At 29.8% G+C, this 18,658-nt stretch overlaps 1 protein-coding gene across 2 annotated transcripts in view; it reads left to right on the top strand.

Annotated features, from left to right (window-relative positions):
• LOC113384816 (4-coumarate--CoA ligase-like 7) overlaps nt 1-17,375 on the top strand; it is a gene marked incomplete at its 3' end in the record, with an annotated part of 71,104 nt that extends 53,729 nt beyond the window's left edge. For both annotated transcript variants that reach the window (XM_026622579.1, XM_026622578.1), the window contains 7 exon segments: nt 3,856-4,249; nt 12,878-13,088; nt 13,200-13,432; nt 14,274-14,409; nt 16,601-16,786; nt 16,868-17,007; nt 17,232-17,375. In XM_026622579.1, the coding sequence (XP_026478364.1) occupies nt 3,992-4,249; nt 12,878-13,088; nt 13,200-13,432; nt 14,274-14,409; nt 16,601-16,786; nt 16,868-17,007; nt 17,232-17,375 (1,308 nt within the window).
• Nucleotides 17,376-18,658: the final 1,283 nt, after the last annotated feature.

The following is an 18,658-nucleotide window of genomic DNA, read 5'->3' as shown; positions in this document are numbered from 1 at the left end:
AAAGGAAAGAAACAAAAATTATTACAAATATTATTGTGTGCACATATATGTATGTTTATTACAATAATAAGGACATTTAATAAAAATTAGTTGAATAATAATTTATAAAATTTACTTATTAAATCATTTTCTGTATGTAGCGATTTTTTTATATTTATTCTTGCCGGAACGCGTTTCTTCCTAAAAATGATTTGCCGGAACGACGTTCCGGCGCGTTCCGGCTCGACAACACCACTGTTGACACCCTAAAAGTTGTCTCAAACATACATATACCCTACATATGGTAGGGTGTACGCAACATATATAGGTTTTGAGGCAACTTTTAGGGTGTCAATATACAAGTATTTACAGACTTCTCGAATTCCGAGGTGAACTTAATATATTGACTGGACTATATCGTGTTTTGATATTTGCTTAAAAAAACATTTTTTCGTTGAAAATGAGCATGTGGTAAATGCGTCCTTCACTCACCAGGTACACGTCAACGTTTTTAGAGGGGTATATTTATTTAAGTAATTGCTTATTAAATATTATTAAATTATTATTTATCAATGTTTATTGACCTAAATTGAGTTAATGATGATGATTCTTTTTTTTAATTCTCAGTGTTTGTTTTCCAAACAATTTATCTCAAATGACTAGGCGGATAGCTTTGATAACACGATGTGTGGTATTATCATAGCGCTAACAATTTTATACTGAATTCCAAAGTCTGAATTATAAAGCTCCAAAAAATGTTTTGTAATAATGACTTTCAAAATAAAGCAAGAATATTTTTGATATTTTTGAGCAATGCACTTTCGATACTCCACATTTGTCTTATAATAAAATTTCTTGAATATGCTTGATATTTGAAGAAATCTATCAAGGTGAGTTAATTATCACTGCTATGCTTGACAAGAGCCTGAAATAATATCTATTATTATTGATTACGGCTTGCTTATGAATAAATAAATAAATAAACCACGGATTGTAGCCCGAATGCCAAATAATCGCCTCATTGATATTTTAAATTTTTAAACAAATATTTCATTTTAATACTATATTTTATTAACTTCCCGTAGGGTAAGTTATAGTAATCGTCCAAAAATCGAAATCAAAAATTTTTACATTTCTCGACGTTTTGAAGGTTTCTGAACATTTTGGCATACTTCAGAAAAAATGGATGTGTGTGTGTGTGTGTGTGTGTGTGTGTGTGTGTGTGTTTTGTATGTCCGCTTTTTTTCGTCCACGTTTTCGGGCGCACGGATCAACCGATTTAAATGGTTTAAAAAACATTCGATTCCTATCGATAGGGAGATGTGCTGATTAGTTTTTGGCAAAGGCAGGTCCAGCCGTTACGGAGATATGGAGCAAAGAGTGCAAATAATAGAAAGCGAGTTTTTGAGAGAACGGATCAACCGATTTGAATGGTTTAAAAAACATTCGATTCCTATTGATAGGGAGATGTGCTGATTAGTTTTTGGCAAAGGTAGGCCCAGAGGTTTCGGAGATACCGAGCTAAATTTAAAAAAAATGGCTGTTTTTGAGAGAACTAAGCGTCCGATTTAAATGATTCAAAGAACTTTCTGCTTTTTTCAACAAAACAATTGATTTTGGAAAAAAAAAATTTTTGTTTCTAATTTTTTTTCAAAAATTTTTTTTTGTAATTTTGGACTAAAAATTCAAAAAATCACCCAAGCTAAGCACAGTCTAAGCGCCACTCTGGTAGAAATGTTTACGCAAGTGCGTTTAGACTGTTTGTGTACTGGAGCACTTTTTCAATTTTGTGAAAATTATTGAAAAATGTGAAAATGCCGCCAAGCTGAGCACAGTATAAGTGAAAATGTCGCAAAGAATTATTTGCAAATGCGTTTAGACTGTGACTATGCGGGAGCACTTTTTCAATTTTGTGTAAATTTGGCAACTATTTTTTTTTGGAATTTGATTCGAAATGAAATGACGATTGTTAATGTTCTGGAGATGATAAATTGATTTATTTATAATTAACTTTCCATAGGGTAAGTAATCGCAAAAAAATCGAAAATGAAAATTTTTATATATCTTCACGTTTCAGAGGTTTCTGAATATGTTGGCATACCTTGGAGAAAATTGATGTATGTGTGTGTGTGTGTGTGTGCGTCCATGTGTGTGTGTTCGGATACAAATTTTCGTCGACGATTTCGGGAACACGGATAAAGCAATTTGAATAATTCAAAAAAACATTCGATTCGTATTGATAAGGAGACGTGCTGATTAGTTTTTGTCAAAGGCAGGTCTAGCCATTCCGAAGATATGGGGCAAAAAGGGCCAAAAACGGTAACTCAGTTTTTAAGAGAACGGAGCGTCCGATTGGAATAATTCAAAAAACATTTTACTTGTATTAACAGGATGAAGATTTGATCAAATTTTCATGAAGATAGGTCTAGCGGTTTCGGAGATCTAGTAAAAAAAACTAAAAAAATAACATTTGGCGGTCAACAATAATCATTAGACATTAGACATATGCATATCAAATTATCAGATATTTTATTGAGATTTTAACAATAAGTATAAGTTTTGTTTACATTCCTATGGGTTCCGTACCAATGTTTTTCCGTTAGACAGCGACGCGGCGCTTACGCGCTTTATATTTTGTCTCTATGCAGTTAAGGCAGTACGATTGCTTTGAAAAAAAGTTCAGATCTTCCAAAATATGTCAAAATGAAGATAACATTTTTTCCAAAAAAAAATTTTTACAAAAAAAATTGTTTAAAAATTTTTTTTAAAAAAAAATTTTTTTTTTCAAAAAAAGTAATTTTTTGTCCAATTTAAAATTTCTAAAAAATCTTATTTTTTCGAAGTAAAATTTTTTCAAAAATGTTAATCGTTTTTAAAAAAATAATAATTTTTGGCACGGGAAGTTCCAGCAATTTGCCTTAAGGCACGATGCCTTAATTGCCTTAAGACAGAATTCCACTTACAGCTAGTTTAATTTAAAAATCATACTTCAATCAATAACAATCCTGATTTTTTGAAAACTTGATGAATTCTGTTATTCTAAAGAGATTAAGGCTGCTTCATTATTTTAGAACTTTTTTCAAAGTGCTCTTCCTTATATTAAATTACCCAAAAATTTGAATTGTGTGGTGACGTTGTGTAGAGGTGGTAGCCTTGGTCACAAGGTTACGTGTTGACAAGGTTACGTGTTGACAAGGTTACGTGTTTAAATCTCGCGCTACGTACAACCTGGTATCAAGCTGTAGTGGTATCCATTTTTACTTGAAAATATAGTTCCAAACATAATTCCAAGTGATAATAGCCTTTTCGGGCATTTTTGAACCATAACTATTAAAAAGGACAACAATAGGGTCGCATTCTAATAAAAAAAACTAGAAAATTTATCACAAAAGCTCATAGAACCCGGTGAATAGTGCTGTTTGTTGTTTAAATAATAATAATAATAATATTTATTTCTTCTTTTTATTTTTAATTTTATCAAACCTATATATGTTTTAAGAGCTATTGTTGTGGAAAATCAATTGCTCAAGAATGTCTAGGACGCAACCAATCTGATGAGACTTTTTTCTGTTATTTTTTTTATTTGCTACTGATAGTGTATTTGTAACAATTATCCAAATGCTATTTTCTCTAAACACTTTTAAACCTATAAACTCAAGCGAAAATATGATATCACTACTGTTTGATATAAGCTAGTCGATGTGGGTATCGAACCTGGAAGCAGTGTTTAGAGAACCAAAGTTCTTACCACAAGGCCTCGGCCTGCTCAATAATAATTATAAAATATTTTGTGTGTGTAGTATTAAAGAAGTAATTAGTTCTGCTTTGACTTTCTGTTCTAACTTTATAATCAGTATTTTTTTTTTTTTATTTCAGCTTTTCGCGCTAAAATATATTGCGATACGTGCAAAACTGTTAAACATTTAACAAAAAAAATCTGTGATATAATTATAGTGAAAGTTAAGAAAGGTGATAAATTAAATTATAAGGCTTATATCATTTAAAATTAACAATGCAAAATCCTATATTAAAAACCATATCCGCAACAAACAGACTGTCGAGTGAAGTTAGAATTTTAAAAAATCGTGGATTTTCAAAATGGCGACGGATGGCGACACCGGCAATGGCGTCATCGAGGAGTTTCAGTGCTGTGCCAGAACAAGAGAAGTATGTAGTGAATTCTGTTTATCCTGATATCGAAATTCCAAATGAAAATTTGGCCACCTACACATGGAAATATATCAAGAATCACGAGAACTTAGTGGCATCGGTAAGTGTTATTAATAATATTATAATATTAATAATATGCCCCATACGCCATTTACCATTTTGACAGTTCATGCTTTCATAGTTGCATTGTAGTATTACTTTTACATTTCGTTTTTGTAATATTGACCAAGTACAGAACCGAAGATAAAGTGGATTATTGATAATGAAATAGTCATTTACAATACGATACATATTACAAAGTAGTTATATAATCAGTGGGTTAACATTGAGGTGGGAGGGGTATTAAAATTTTATGGGCCTTTGATCCAAGATTGTCTCGAATGAGCCCCCAACCTAGGGGAGGACCCCCGATCTAAAGATGTTGTTTTTAATCGATTGACTTTCCTTCATTGCTATTGAATTCAGAGATTTTTTTACAACTACTCTAGTCTAGAAAGAAGGCTTATGGCCAGTAGTAGAACATATGAAACGTGTACTTGAGTACGCCGAAAAATATTGTAGTTTATTAAAATTAAATTGAGTACAACTTGACTAGTTTTAAGAGAAATCTACCGAGCCGTTTTCTTACAATTAACTGTTGAAAAAAATCTAAGCCGATTTTTATGGAACTTTTTTTTGGCGATTTATATCATGGTCTTATAGAACTTACTGAAATCTTATGACCTTACGACAAGCAGTTTAATTTTAAAAAATCATCAAAGTTTGAGAAAATGAGTAGTTTTTTTGACCTTTGTTAAAATAAAAATTAGACAATTTTTTTACAACTACTCTCGTCTAGAAAAAAGGCTTATGGCCAGTAGCGGGACATATAAAACGTGTAATAGAGTTGCTAAAAAAAACTTGAGATTTATTAAAATTGAGTTAAGTAGGTACAACGAGACTATTCTTACTGATAGGGCCCCATCAAAAGATGGTGTTTATAAATATACAATTATTTTGGCGCTAAAATTTAAATTGGACGTTCAATAAACTAAAAAAAACTATTTTAAAAATATTGATTCTCTATCGGTGTGTACTGATAATATAGTCCGCATTGTATGTGTGTATTTATTTTTTCAATTCTTCCACCAATACTCCAGAATGGCGATATGTTTTCAGAAAATTTTAGTTAGTATATTGAATTTATTACAATAGTTTAAATATTGTTCTTATACATTGAGTATCCCACTTTCGCAAAGAACACATTTGTTTCTTACCAAGACATTAGTAAATATTGATATCGCAAAACTAAATAATTAAAATTTCAACAAATAGTAGTCGTATAGTAAAGAGTCTTTACTAAAGACCGACTTTATATAAAATCCATTGTTTTTGTTTATTGGATAGCAAAAATCCAATGTTGTAAAACTATTTAAAAATGGTTAAATCGCATTCCTGTTCAGTTCTATATCCGATTTCATATTGTTTGTTTTTCGATTTGCCGTTCAATGACTTGAAATTTTATATATCGTGCACAAAGTTTACGGATGGCACAGATATCTAGAACGAAAATTTTTGTTTTATCATCTTTGATAACGAATAAAAAAATCTGCGTCACGTTGTTTATCAGTTAAAAAATAACCGTTTGTAAACAAAAATACACTTATCTTGAGACACTTAGCAAAACTAAATGCTTTAACAAAACGCAAAGCTGTTCCTTTAATTTTTACTTGAATTATTTTGTAACAATCAGAATAAAGTAAGTAAGTTAATATAAAGTCGGTCTTTGTCTTAACTATACGACTAGTTGATATTTTATAATAGAAAATTGTTCCATTGACCACTTAATAAATTAGTTAAATAAATAAATTATTTTGTAATTTTTTCTTCGGTCTTCTTGAAGTAGCAATATCGAGTATTTGCTTTAATTTGTGACATACTAAATAACTTATTTCCAAAATTATTTATATTTACTATATACATTCATTTATATGCAATTTATGCATATATTATATGTAAATGCTTTCTTTCTAATTGTTGGATGGTCAATAATTAACAGAATATATTTATATATGCTATAATATATGCATACAGAATATAACTTCCTAAAGAATAAAATAAATAATTTATTAAGTGTTTATGATGGATTTTTTAAAAATTAAAATGCTTGCCAATAATTTTAATTAAAATAATTGAAGCTTGACTATATTAGTTCTAACAGCAATTAATGGCGTAAGACTATGATTTAAATCTTTCATCAAAAGACAAATTTATATGTAAAAGTTTATTAGATAATTTAGTTAAAAATGTATCTTAACTAAGGAAACTTAATATTTAAAAAAAATGCAAAATTTTTTGAAAAAACACTATTTTTTGTACAGCTTCTTAAAGCGTCAGACACATAAAACAGGCATGGCGATTAACGTGTTAATGAAGTTTTTAAGTAAGCATTTTTTTTCTAAAATTTTGTTTTCTGTATTAAATCCCATTATGCGTATGTAATAATTGTTCTGTACCCCTGGGTACACATTTCAGACATTTGCAGTTCAAATTCGATTAAATGACATTCAACACTTATACAACAAGTATGCGAGTGAAATTTGACTTTTTAACATTCTGGTTAAAACTGGTTTTATTTACCAAGTGAGATTACAATATATAAATAACAAAAAAACAACATACAAATGCACGTTCGGGGATCCCAAATTTCTAGAGAATTTGAGATTGGCGTTAAAAATTTTGGAAAATCATTAAGATTTTATTTGTTTATTAACTCTACGGAATTTACTAATGAAGTCGCTTTTTCATTTCACTAAATGAAGAGCTTTTTCATTTTTAATGACTTTGTTTTACTGTTGAGATATCATGTATATATACATATAACAGTTATAAGTTTCAGAATAATTCAATAATTGATGATTCAAAATGATCACATTCAACATTTTTTTGTCAATCAAAACTTTATTCAAGATTCAACATTTTGTAGGCAACATTGGTTACAAATTGCGAGATATAAACCAATATAGACCTATGTTGGTTTAACTATATAGCCTCAATCTAAAAAAATGTACAATTTTTATGACTAGCCGATATCGGCTTCAAATTTGACCAATGTAGATTGTATATTGCTCGTGAATTCAGCCCACATTAATTTCTACATGGGTAGTTTTGTCTAAAGGGGATGTTTTTGCCTATCAAAGAAAGATGTTAACTAAAATATTAAAATTTAATTTGAAGTGTATATGCCTATAGGCACTCATTTTGTGTAGTCCTATTTATGTTTTAAAAATTTAAAAATTGGTTTGGAATGTTTAATAATATTAATATATGTAGTAGAGACGGACGTAGGCATACATTTACATGCAGTATAAGAACTTCATATTATCATAAATTATACGGTATTCTGACATAATTATATCAGTTACAAACATGATAAGGAACTTTTTACAAAATCTGTATTTATTTGTCGCAAGCAAATATTGTCATTAAGCAACCTTGGGTATAAAAATGATGTTACTTTTTTTTTTATTTGGCCTCTTATTTACAAACTAGCCATATACAAAATTTTCTACATTTAAATTCTAATTTTACATTTAACTAAAAAATTATATATAATTTTATAATAATCGATATTTGACACTAAATTAAAAAAATTAAATGGTTTGACTAAATTTTTAATTCTATATAATTCATATAATAAATAATCCCTATTTTCTTGATATCTGCTACAGGTTAAAATTATATGCTCTAAAGATCCCACAATAAAGTTACTTATAAAATCAGATTTATGCCGGATTGTTTATAATAATAATAAAAAAATCAAGTTATAGTGAAATATTTGATATTTAAAAGCAATCACATGAGAATAAAATTCATGGCGGATAAATACATAGAATTAACTCTTAATAAAATTAATTTTGATAAAAATTTAACCTAAAAGTATATAGCATTTGTTGTTAATTATTTTTCAAACGCAAGTATATATCTTATTGTTAGTCAACATTTCTCTTACAAATCAATATTATTTTGTATGTAATAAATAGAGGTAATACTAACAGGTTGAATATCCGGAAGGATTCATAAAAATGTACTGATTTTGATTATTTATTACTAAAAATACTTCTATACGCTTGTTATAAATATCGATAGAATAACCTCATTATATGAAAATATTTTTTATCATGATTACGTCAACAAATCTAAGATTTGATTGTATTTGTAATGTTTTTGTTGTGGTTCAAAGTCTGAAAAGTGTTCTTGAAAACATGTTATTTTAAATTATCATTATGTAACTTCATCACGCTCTATAATAAATATTCTCTATTACACGCGAATACGATTTGAATTATATATCAGAATTATAATATGTAATACGAATATATTATAGAGTTTGTGAACTGAACTTTAACAATATAAAGCAGATTATTTATATTGTGATGTAATTGATGATTATTGAACCTGAACAGTACATATACGTATCACTTGATACAATATTCAATGTATAAAAGAAGTAGATGTCATTGTAATATGATAATTAAACACCAATTAAGTTTTTCTAAAATTTATGAGCACTATAAAACTCGCGAGTCAGTCTCTCGAATTATTCAAAAAAGTTTTTGTTTTGTGTTTTTATTTACTGACTTATTTCAGGTCTACTAAAAACTAAAAATGCATTTTTATTTTTATTTTTCTTTCTTACATATTTGGTACTTCATTGTGGTAAAAAAGCTGCACCACTACACATAGCTCATTAATTTAAAGTCATGTAGATGCAAAAATATGAAGAATACTTTGAACTTACCTGTGTACAAACAATAGAAATGAATTAGGACTGAAATTAAGAAAAGTTCTTCCAAAGCTTTTTAATCAAACATTTTCCGAAATAAATAAATCACAATAATACAATTTATATAAATACTGTATAAATACAGAAAAAATCTAAATATTTTGCTAAGATTGCATGCTAATTGATGAATTACTTTTCAACTGTGAAGTTTTTGATAATTGGGATATTTCTGAAATTTTATGTGAAATAATTGTATAAAAGGTTCATAAATTTATTGATCTTTCTTTACATTTGCTTTACGACTATAAGTGTCTTAATTAATAATTGATGTTTTGATAGTACGGAACTGTAAATCATCTACGTAATTGACTTTTTTTATAATTAAATGATTGCTCTAGCTAGACTTTGATCTCGTTGTGAATCGAGAACATCCTTCGACGTGCAAATGTATTTATATCATTTTAACATTTTATGATAATAATGTAAACAGTTTAGATAAACATGCAAATATCTGTTTATTTTTATGTCTGTGAGACAGGAAAAAGTACTCATTTCGCGTTATCAATTTTCTGAATATCGACACAGGGTCAAATAATCCAGATTTAGGCGGTGTATTGACACCACGTGTTTTACTGATATGTTTTTGAACTTACTTATATTTTAATATATTATATCAAACATAAACTGCGAATACATTAACTTTTATTAATCAATTATACAAAATAGTGATTATCTTTAATATTACTAGTGGTACTCAATCCATTTATTAACAAGTCATACCCCTTGGTTCATCATATTGAAATTCAGATCAATTTCAATGTTCTAAGTACTATTGGATTTCAATTTGATATTTAATCAATAACTAAATATCGAATTGAATTAATGTTTACTTAGTTATAGTTCTTTGCAATCTCAGCGTATTTTTATTTTATTTTTTTAGAATTGAAAATTGTCCTCTAAAAATGAAGAGATCATTTTTCTTGGTAATCATAATTGTATTCGTAAGTAATATAAAAGCTCTTGGCTCTCAAATGTGCAGTCCATATTTTGTTAATTTAGCACTAGCAAAAAGAATTGAATATTTGATAAATTACTATTTTTATAAATACAAATAACCCCGCTTGGTGTCAGGCAATATATGAAATCAGACAAAATATTGTAATAAAATCTTTTAGTACAGTAATACGGCGATGTACGATTTTAATTCGTTTCGTAACCACGCTCGTATGTCGAATCGCTCGTATCTAGAATCAATTTTTTTCATATAAATATATTGAAATGCGATCAATTATTTTCAGTACTATGGTTTTGTTTTGGTTTTATGGTTTGAATATTAAAAATAAATTTACTATTCATTAATTTAATTATTGTTTCTTACTATTCATGGTATTGCGAAATTTAGGGAGACATGTTTTGTTGAACAACTCCCATGCTCGAACTCTTTCAACTTTTTTGGTATGATTTTTATCCTCAAACTTTTAGAGCTTATCAATTATTGTAAGGCCATTAGCTGTAGTAATACCCTTTGACAAAAACGTTTGACAAAAAATCACGAAATATTACATGAGGGGGAGGGGTATAGTAAGATATGAAGTGTATTTATTTTTTACCAGAATTTAAAAAAAAATCCATACATTTAAAAAAATCAAATGTTACCATTTTTTCTTGTAACTAAAAATGCACGTGTTTTGATATCACCACGTATCACCAAGGGGGAGGGGGGATCTAAAATTCGTTAAAAAATCGATTAATGGACGTGATTAAGGACCCTTATAAACTCTTTCTGTTTAAATACAGTACACTTCTAAAATGTGTTAGACTTAGACATCATCATTATCCCCATAGTTTTCAATAATTTTACGCTTTAATTCAAAGGATATGGCCCCTTTCTTTGGATCCATGGCTATAAAAGTAAATATTTTTTAATGTGCCATAAGCATAAAAACTTTTGATGTATAGTTAAAATTTCAAACGAGGGTAAATCATTTATATGCAATTTATATAATAATTAATACAATAAATGGTAGTCTGCCCGAAGGCAATTCCATTGTGTGAGAGCACGACAAATCAATATTTTTTTTTCTTTTTTCACTTCCTGATTTATTATTTCGAATATCCACTTTTATGCATTTTCTTTTCCAAACTTTTGCTTACATGCCTCCTGGACTAGTGCTTCAGCTGCTTTCAGTTCCCTGTATTTCCTCTTCCCAAGTAAGTCATCGACCAACTGCATTCTTCCTCTTCTCAATCATTATAGACCATCTATTTTACCTTCGACGACGTCATTTAGGACTATTTGCTAACACTTTTTAGGTAAAATGGCCCCGATTCTGTTTCCTTTCTTTTTGCAAGATCGTGCTCAATAGTAATTTTTTTGCCCACTCTTCTCAGCACCTCCTCATTTGTTATCTTGTCTGTCCACTTTATCTTCTGCATTCGAATAATATCATTGATATATAATTGAAATGATTAATTATAAAATAATAAACTAAAACAGCGTAAAATATTCTATGGTAGGAAAATCATTATTACAACTGACGAAATTTTTCATGTCATTAACATTTTTAACTTCCCGAAGGAGAAGTTTATGTTTTCATCAAAAAATCCGAATTGCTCGACGTTCCAAGCCATTCTGAATCGAATGATACCAAATTTAGAAAAAGTATGTGTGTGTGTGTATGTGTGTGTATGTGTGAACAGATTTTTTGCAGTAAATCGATGTTTTCTCAAAAACGGCCGGACCGATTTCAAAAATTTAAAAGCCATTCGATGTATCTCGATGAGGACTAGCGTTTCTAAGTTTTGTGCGACGATCGGCCGAGCCGTTTCTTTGTAAATCGCAGAAAAGTTAAAAAAAAAATCGTCCACGTTTTAGACGATTTAGAATTCTGAATCGATTTTGAAAATTTAAAAACTGTTCGAAAGATATTGGTTTGGAATCGACCTGATTAGTTTTTGGTAAAGATCGGGCGGGCCGTTTTCTTGTAATAAGGTGTTAAAAACGATTTTTACGATTTTTTTGACGGTAAATACCATAGTCTTATAGATCATACTAGAATATTACGGTCCCACAAGTCGTTTAATTTTAAAAAATCGTCAAAGTTCGCAAAAATTAGTGTCGTTTTTAAGGCGTTAGTCAAAATTATAACTTTCATCGACGATTGCTCAAAAACGCCTGAACCGATTTCAAAAATTAAAAAGCCGATCGATGTATTTTGATGTGGATTATTTTTTCTCAGTTTTGTGCATCGATCGGCCGAGCCATTTCTTTGTAATTTGGAAAAAAAGTGTTAAACTTTTCGTCCACATTTAAGCTCATACTACCGAATCGATTTTCAAAAATGAAAAACTTTTCGAAAGATATAATTTGGGAATGATACTGATTAGTTTTAGTTGAAAATCTATCGAGCCGTTTTGTTGTAATTAACTGTTAAAAAAAAAATTAATCCGATTTTTATGGAACTTTTGTTTGGCGATATATATCCTGGTCTTATAGAACGTGCTGAAATATTACGGCCTTACAGCAAGTAGTTTAATTTTTAAAATTCATCAAAGTTTGGGAAAATATGAGGGAACATACCTACCATTAAAGTCCTGCGGAAATTCAATTATATAAATTGTTGATTTTTGAAAATTTGCTTTTAAAAAATACTCCGAGTTAACGTGTTCGTTCGTTTTCAATTATGTGTAATAGATCCACTCGGAATACTTTTAATCGCCCATAAATTAATTTATTTTTTATTGATTAAATTGATCATTTACACATATCGGGAGATTCATGTAACATGCTTCGAGGCAAATACCAATACCAACTAGTTCGAGAAAGCTCTTACTTATATCTCAAATTTCGCTCGTATGTTCAAACAACGAATCGCTCTTTTGGCAACTTGCGTCTAGAAACACTCGTATGTCAGGTCACTCGTAAGTAAGGGTATTATATTTATTGTATTATATTTATTTTAGGTATGTGGCGTTACTGGACGGTCGTACACTTACGCACGTTTGAGAGACATGAGCGCTGCTATTGCTTCACGGCTGATAACAGTACTAAAGCTTCAGCCTTGCGACACAGTGGCGCTGGTTTCGCCTAATGTTCCTGAATTTCCGGCTGTTGTAATGGGAGGCGTAGAAGCAGGAATGATAATTACAACAGTTAATCCGCTATATACTGCAGGTAAAAATTATAATAGAGTTTTTTATTTATATGTTTTATTTATATGTATTTATATAAAATGGTTTATTCAATATAAAAATAAGGTCCAACCCTAATAATGATTTTTTCCAGAGGAAATATCTCGGCAATTCATCAACAGCGGATCAAAATGTGTCTTTGCCAGTGATGAGAGCGTATCTGTGGTAATTGAGGCTGTTAAATCTTTACCAGAACCTATTCCTATTATCGTCATCAGTACTGAAGGAAAGCCATGTCCTCAAGGATGCATCAAGTTTTCAGAGTTCAGCGATACGAAAAATGCAGACTTTTCTGTTTTAGATAAGGCTTTAGAAATTTCAAAACCGGTTAGTAGCTATATTGTTTCAAATATTAATTTTCAACATGTTTTGCATATTAATTCCAAATTCCAAAATGTTTCTTTGGTAATGCTTGTTATTCATATGTGTTAATTAATTCTTATTCTTAAAAGATATCAATTTCGAATACAGTAAGATTTTCAAAACAAATACTTCACTTCATACATCATCTAATTCTTTAAAAAAAAAATATAGTTAATATATCATAATGCTAAAATATCTTCGAATTAAAAGTCACTTAGACACATATGATTTTCGGATTCTAGGGATCAAAATAAGATACTTTCCTCAAGAAACCATACCTGTGAATTGAATTCTGATGTCCCGTGCATTGACCCAAAGATAAGGGTTAAATTTTGAAAAACCTCTCTGGGGGGATCCTAGGATCTTCCAAAAGTTATTGGGAGTCGGTCGTAAATTTTCAAATTTTAACCCTTATTTTTTGGGTCAATGCACGGGACATCAGAAATCATTTTAAAAGTATTTTAGAGGTACTTTAGCAAAGTATATTATTTTTATCCCTAGTATCCGAAAATCATATGTGCCTCTGCGACTTTTTTTGACCCATACAAATCGACCCGCTTTGATCTATATGCAATATAACATTTATTTAAAAATCCTGAAGTTTTAGTAATTTACCTTAAGGAACAATGCAGAACACTTTCTGTTAGATAGTGGTATAAACTATATAAGAAAATGCAAAATATTTTCCTAAGAAAATTAAAAATTTATATTTTATATTCATTCTTGCATTTGATTCATGATGTGATTCTGAGCTCTTAGATTTTTTTAAAATTAGTTTTATCATATTTTTAAATTAATTTTTTAGAACGATGTATGCATGATGCCATATTCCAGTGGAACAACGGGATTGCCCAAAGGTGTTGAACTGACTCATAACAATATAGCCAGCAATTGTGAAATGCTCAAGGCTGGTGAAGTGCCTCTCGTCACGCCAGCATCAGGTAGATATTTAATACATTTTTTTATATAATTTTAATCGAACAGCGATCAGAACTTATGGGTTCTAAGAGTTTTTGTGATTAATATCTCACAAAATACGTTTTTTTATTACAGATGGCAACCCAAACAGTTGTCACATCTGTGTATGATGAATTTTTATTACAATCTCTGTAATAGGGCAAGTATATAGTGCAACAATGCCGGGTGAAGGCTATTTTCACTTGGAAACATATTGCTATTTATATTTCCAAGTGAAAATCGTTGTCACTGTTGCCTGACAACAGGCTGCTCGAAGTGGGTATCGAACCCGGGACCTCTGAAACAAGACCCGTCGCTCTTAACCGCTTACCTACGGGCGAGCCATTTAATACATAATTTGCAATTATACACTTATGCATCGGATAAGAATGGGAAGAAGTACAACTTTACTGAATTTTGACCATAAAAGACAAAAATATAATGTTACAAAATCTTATGTTTCAAAAAACTATATCAAAGGTAAATTATGATAAGACTGCGCGACACTAAAATTTTTCCTGAGATGTTATGATGGTTTTTAAGTAATTCGAGAATGCTGATTCCAAAAACAAGAACAGAAATTTGCTAACAGCTCTAGTTTTGAGATTTTATTTTATGCCTTTAGAAGTATTTTTATATGATTTTCGTGCATGGACAAGGCCTCACTGATTTTGTCATAAGCTTCAACAAGTGTCAGCCATCATATGCCTTGATATCGCTCCTCCAAAGTCCTGATGTCTTTGGAGGAGCGATATCAAGGATTGTGTAGGATAGCACTCACAGTTAATTATGACAAAAAAATCATATAATTCATGTAATGAATTATACTGGATACTCTCGCCCTGCTTTCGCTAATATTTCCAACATTTTTGTAAAACCGTTTTAAATAGTGCGGGTGATGAATTTAAATCAATTACATTAAATATATCAGTTTTTAATTCTTTCTGTCCTCTGATACAAATTTTCGTCGACGATTTCGGGAACACGGATGAAGCGATTTGAATAATTCAAAAAACATGCGAATCGTATTGATAAGGAGACGTGCTGATTAGTTTTTGGCGAAGGCAGGCCTAGCCGTTCCGAAGATATGGGCCAAAAGCGGTAACTCAGTTTTTAAGAGAACGGAGCGTCTGATTTAAATAATTCAAAAAACATTTTACTTGTATTAACAAGATGAAGAACTGATCAAATTTTTATGAAGCAGGTCTAGCGGTTTCGGAGATCTAGTAAAAAAAATAAAAAAAATGTCATTTGGCGGTCAAAAATGATCATTAGACATATGCACATCAAATTATCAGATGTTTTATAGAGATTTTAACAATAAGTAGAAATTTTGTTTACATTCTCATGGGTTCCGTACCAATGTTTATATCCGTTAGACGGCGACATGGCGCTTCGATATTTCATCTCTATGCAGTTAAAGCAGTACGATTGCTTTGAAAAAAAAGTTCAGAATTTCCAAAATATTTCAAAATAAATTTTTCTTCAAAAAGTCTTTTTTCATAAAAAAGTAATTTTTTGTCAAAAATTTATAGTTTCTCAAAAATCTAATTTTTTCAGAGTATTTTTTTTTCAAAAATGTTAATGTTTTTAAAAAAAAATAATTTTTGGTACGGGAAGTTCCAGCAATTTGCCTTAAGGCACGATGCCGTGCGCCCCACTAGTTTCTTTTTTCTTCTGGTTAATAACGTAAACATACTACGAAATTTTTTTCAGAGCCCATGTTTTATTTTTATTGCGCAATTCAATTTTAAAGTAGTTGAAATACTATGTCGTTACGCAGTCTGACATAAATTTTCAGTAACAACATGTAACAAAAACAGCAGATAAAACTTTTATTTATTCGTTAAATTGCAATAATCATAGCCTAGATGAGTAATTGGGGTAAAACTAAAAAACTGGAGCTGTTACGAAAAATGAAGGTACATTTGAAATCAGCGTGCTATTCTGATTAGATTTGAAAAAAAGTTTGGGGAAAAAAATAAAAGTGCCAATTTTGTCGCGCAGTGTAATTTATTGAATTTTGGCTGAAATTTAACTCTTGTCGCAGATTGTGTTTTATCATATAAAATTTAGATATAATTGAAAAATACGTAGTAAATTATATAGATGCCATTACTTTATTGAAAACTCTTATATGTCATATTATTATTTATTAAATAATGCTTATTCAAGGATCCTTTCAAGACGTAATTCCTTGTGTACTGCCAATGTTCCACATATATGGTTTAGTTGTGAATATGGCGAGCAAATTGCAGTTAGGATGCAAATTAGTCACGTTGCCTAAATTTTCTCCCGATACCTTTTTGCAAGCACAAGCGGAGCATAAGGGCACCCTTCTACATCTGGTACCTCCGATAGGTGAGATTTTTGTATCCTCATATAATATAAATTTAAACAGAAAACAGGTATTGCCTATTTTAAAGAGATGTTTTATTGCAGTATTATTTTTAAGCGCACATCCCAGTGTGGAGCAGCGTCACCTGGAATCGGTATCCGTTGTGATGAGTGGTGCAGCTCCTTTGGCTGCTTCTGATGTTGAGAGGTTCAAAGAACGCGCTCCTAATGTAGTATTCACTCAGGTTGTCAATTTTGAATACTTACTTAAAAATTCAGTTGATACCAAGACTTGAAATCTATAACAACAAAATATTTTGTAGAATTTTTACCAGAACTATATTTCATTTTTCTGGCTCTGTTTGTGGCATTTAACATTAGCATCATCATTTTTGGATTCAGTCTGTTTATTAGGGGAAAGAAAATTCTTTGCTTAAAATCAATCACTAATCAATTATTTCAAAATTAGGGTTACGGTATGACTGAAACTTCACCTGTGGTTTTGATAGGAGATCGTAGTGTAGAAAATTATGCATCTGTGGGTAATCCTACGCCAAGTACCAGTTGCAAAATAGTTTCTCTAGAAACAGGGGAAAATTTAGGACCAGACTCGGTAAATATACTTTTTTTATTTGAATTATAATATAAAATTTGTACATCTCGAACAGACGCAAGCACAATACTATATATGTATTTATTTTATTCATGTCATAATTATATATAATATGGTCATTACAGCATTTTATACCATTTATTCTATAATTCAATCATACGTATATTCTTTTTCACATTTATACTTTAGTCTAATTTATCTGGATTTTGTTAATAATATTATAACTTAATTAAAGATTTGGTCATCTTTATCTATTTCGGAATCTCATAGAATAATTTCATAGCACTCTATATAGTGTTCCGCCTGGTTTTATTTATTTATCTATTATATATATAGCATATTTAATTATTATTAATATTTTTACCTATTTTTATAAGGTACTATAGCTGACCCGGCAAACGCTGTTTTGCTAAGTAAGGTATATTCTAAACAATTTCTAGAGAATCAAAAATATTAATACTTTAAGTGTATAAGGATGTGTTATTTGAATGCTATATACAATGAGATATTATCAAAACAATAAACTCCATTAGTTTGTCTATATTTTGTCAATACAATCAAACTGGAAGTTTTATACACTTTCTATAGAAATCATGGTATAATCCAATCCAAGTCTTTTTTTGGTGTTTCGACTTATTGATTACGTTTTAAGCTTTTCAGATTCTTTCTGGATTCTGGATTTTGTGTATACTTATTGCTAATATTTAGAATATAAAAACCTCAAATACTCTATTTCAATACATATGAACAAATATACATAAATGCCTAAGTATATAAATAATTACATTCCCATTGCCAAGAAATAAATTTCTCCATCGTCCATCTGGCATCGCTTGCTATTATTAAGAATTAATTTACTTGCCACTTCGTAATAATTTTCCGTGGTTATTAAAAAATTTATATTATTCACGTAATAATTTTCCAAAAGTGGTGATATTATTTGTATCAAAACAAAAAACCGAATGACAGTTGACAATTGAAAGTAAATGTCATAAACTAAATGGATAGTTTATAAATAATTAATTTTGAATTGGAATGAAAAACGGGACAAAAAGTACCACATATGTTTCTCCCGGCTCTAAACTACCTCTCTATCAATTTTCATCTAAATCGGTTCAGCCGTTCGTGAGTTATAAGTGTTCTAACTTGAGCGATCCTCTTTTATATATATATATATAGATTAACTTACATGTACTTATAGTCATACATTAAAGTAATTTTATAGATCATATTTCCATATAATTGTTTTAATAGTTGTATATTTTGGTATATTCAATATTAGA

Source organism: Ctenocephalides felis, unplaced genomic scaffold, assembly GCF_003426905.1.
Source record: "Ctenocephalides felis isolate EL2017-DRISC unplaced genomic scaffold, ASM342690v1 CF-g0.4_SCAFFOLD_03571, whole genome shotgun sequence".
In the NCBI taxonomy this organism is placed as follows: Eukaryota; Metazoa; Arthropoda; class Insecta; order Siphonaptera; family Pulicidae; genus Ctenocephalides; species Ctenocephalides felis.
This window is presented reverse-complemented; position numbering and strand designations above follow the sequence as displayed.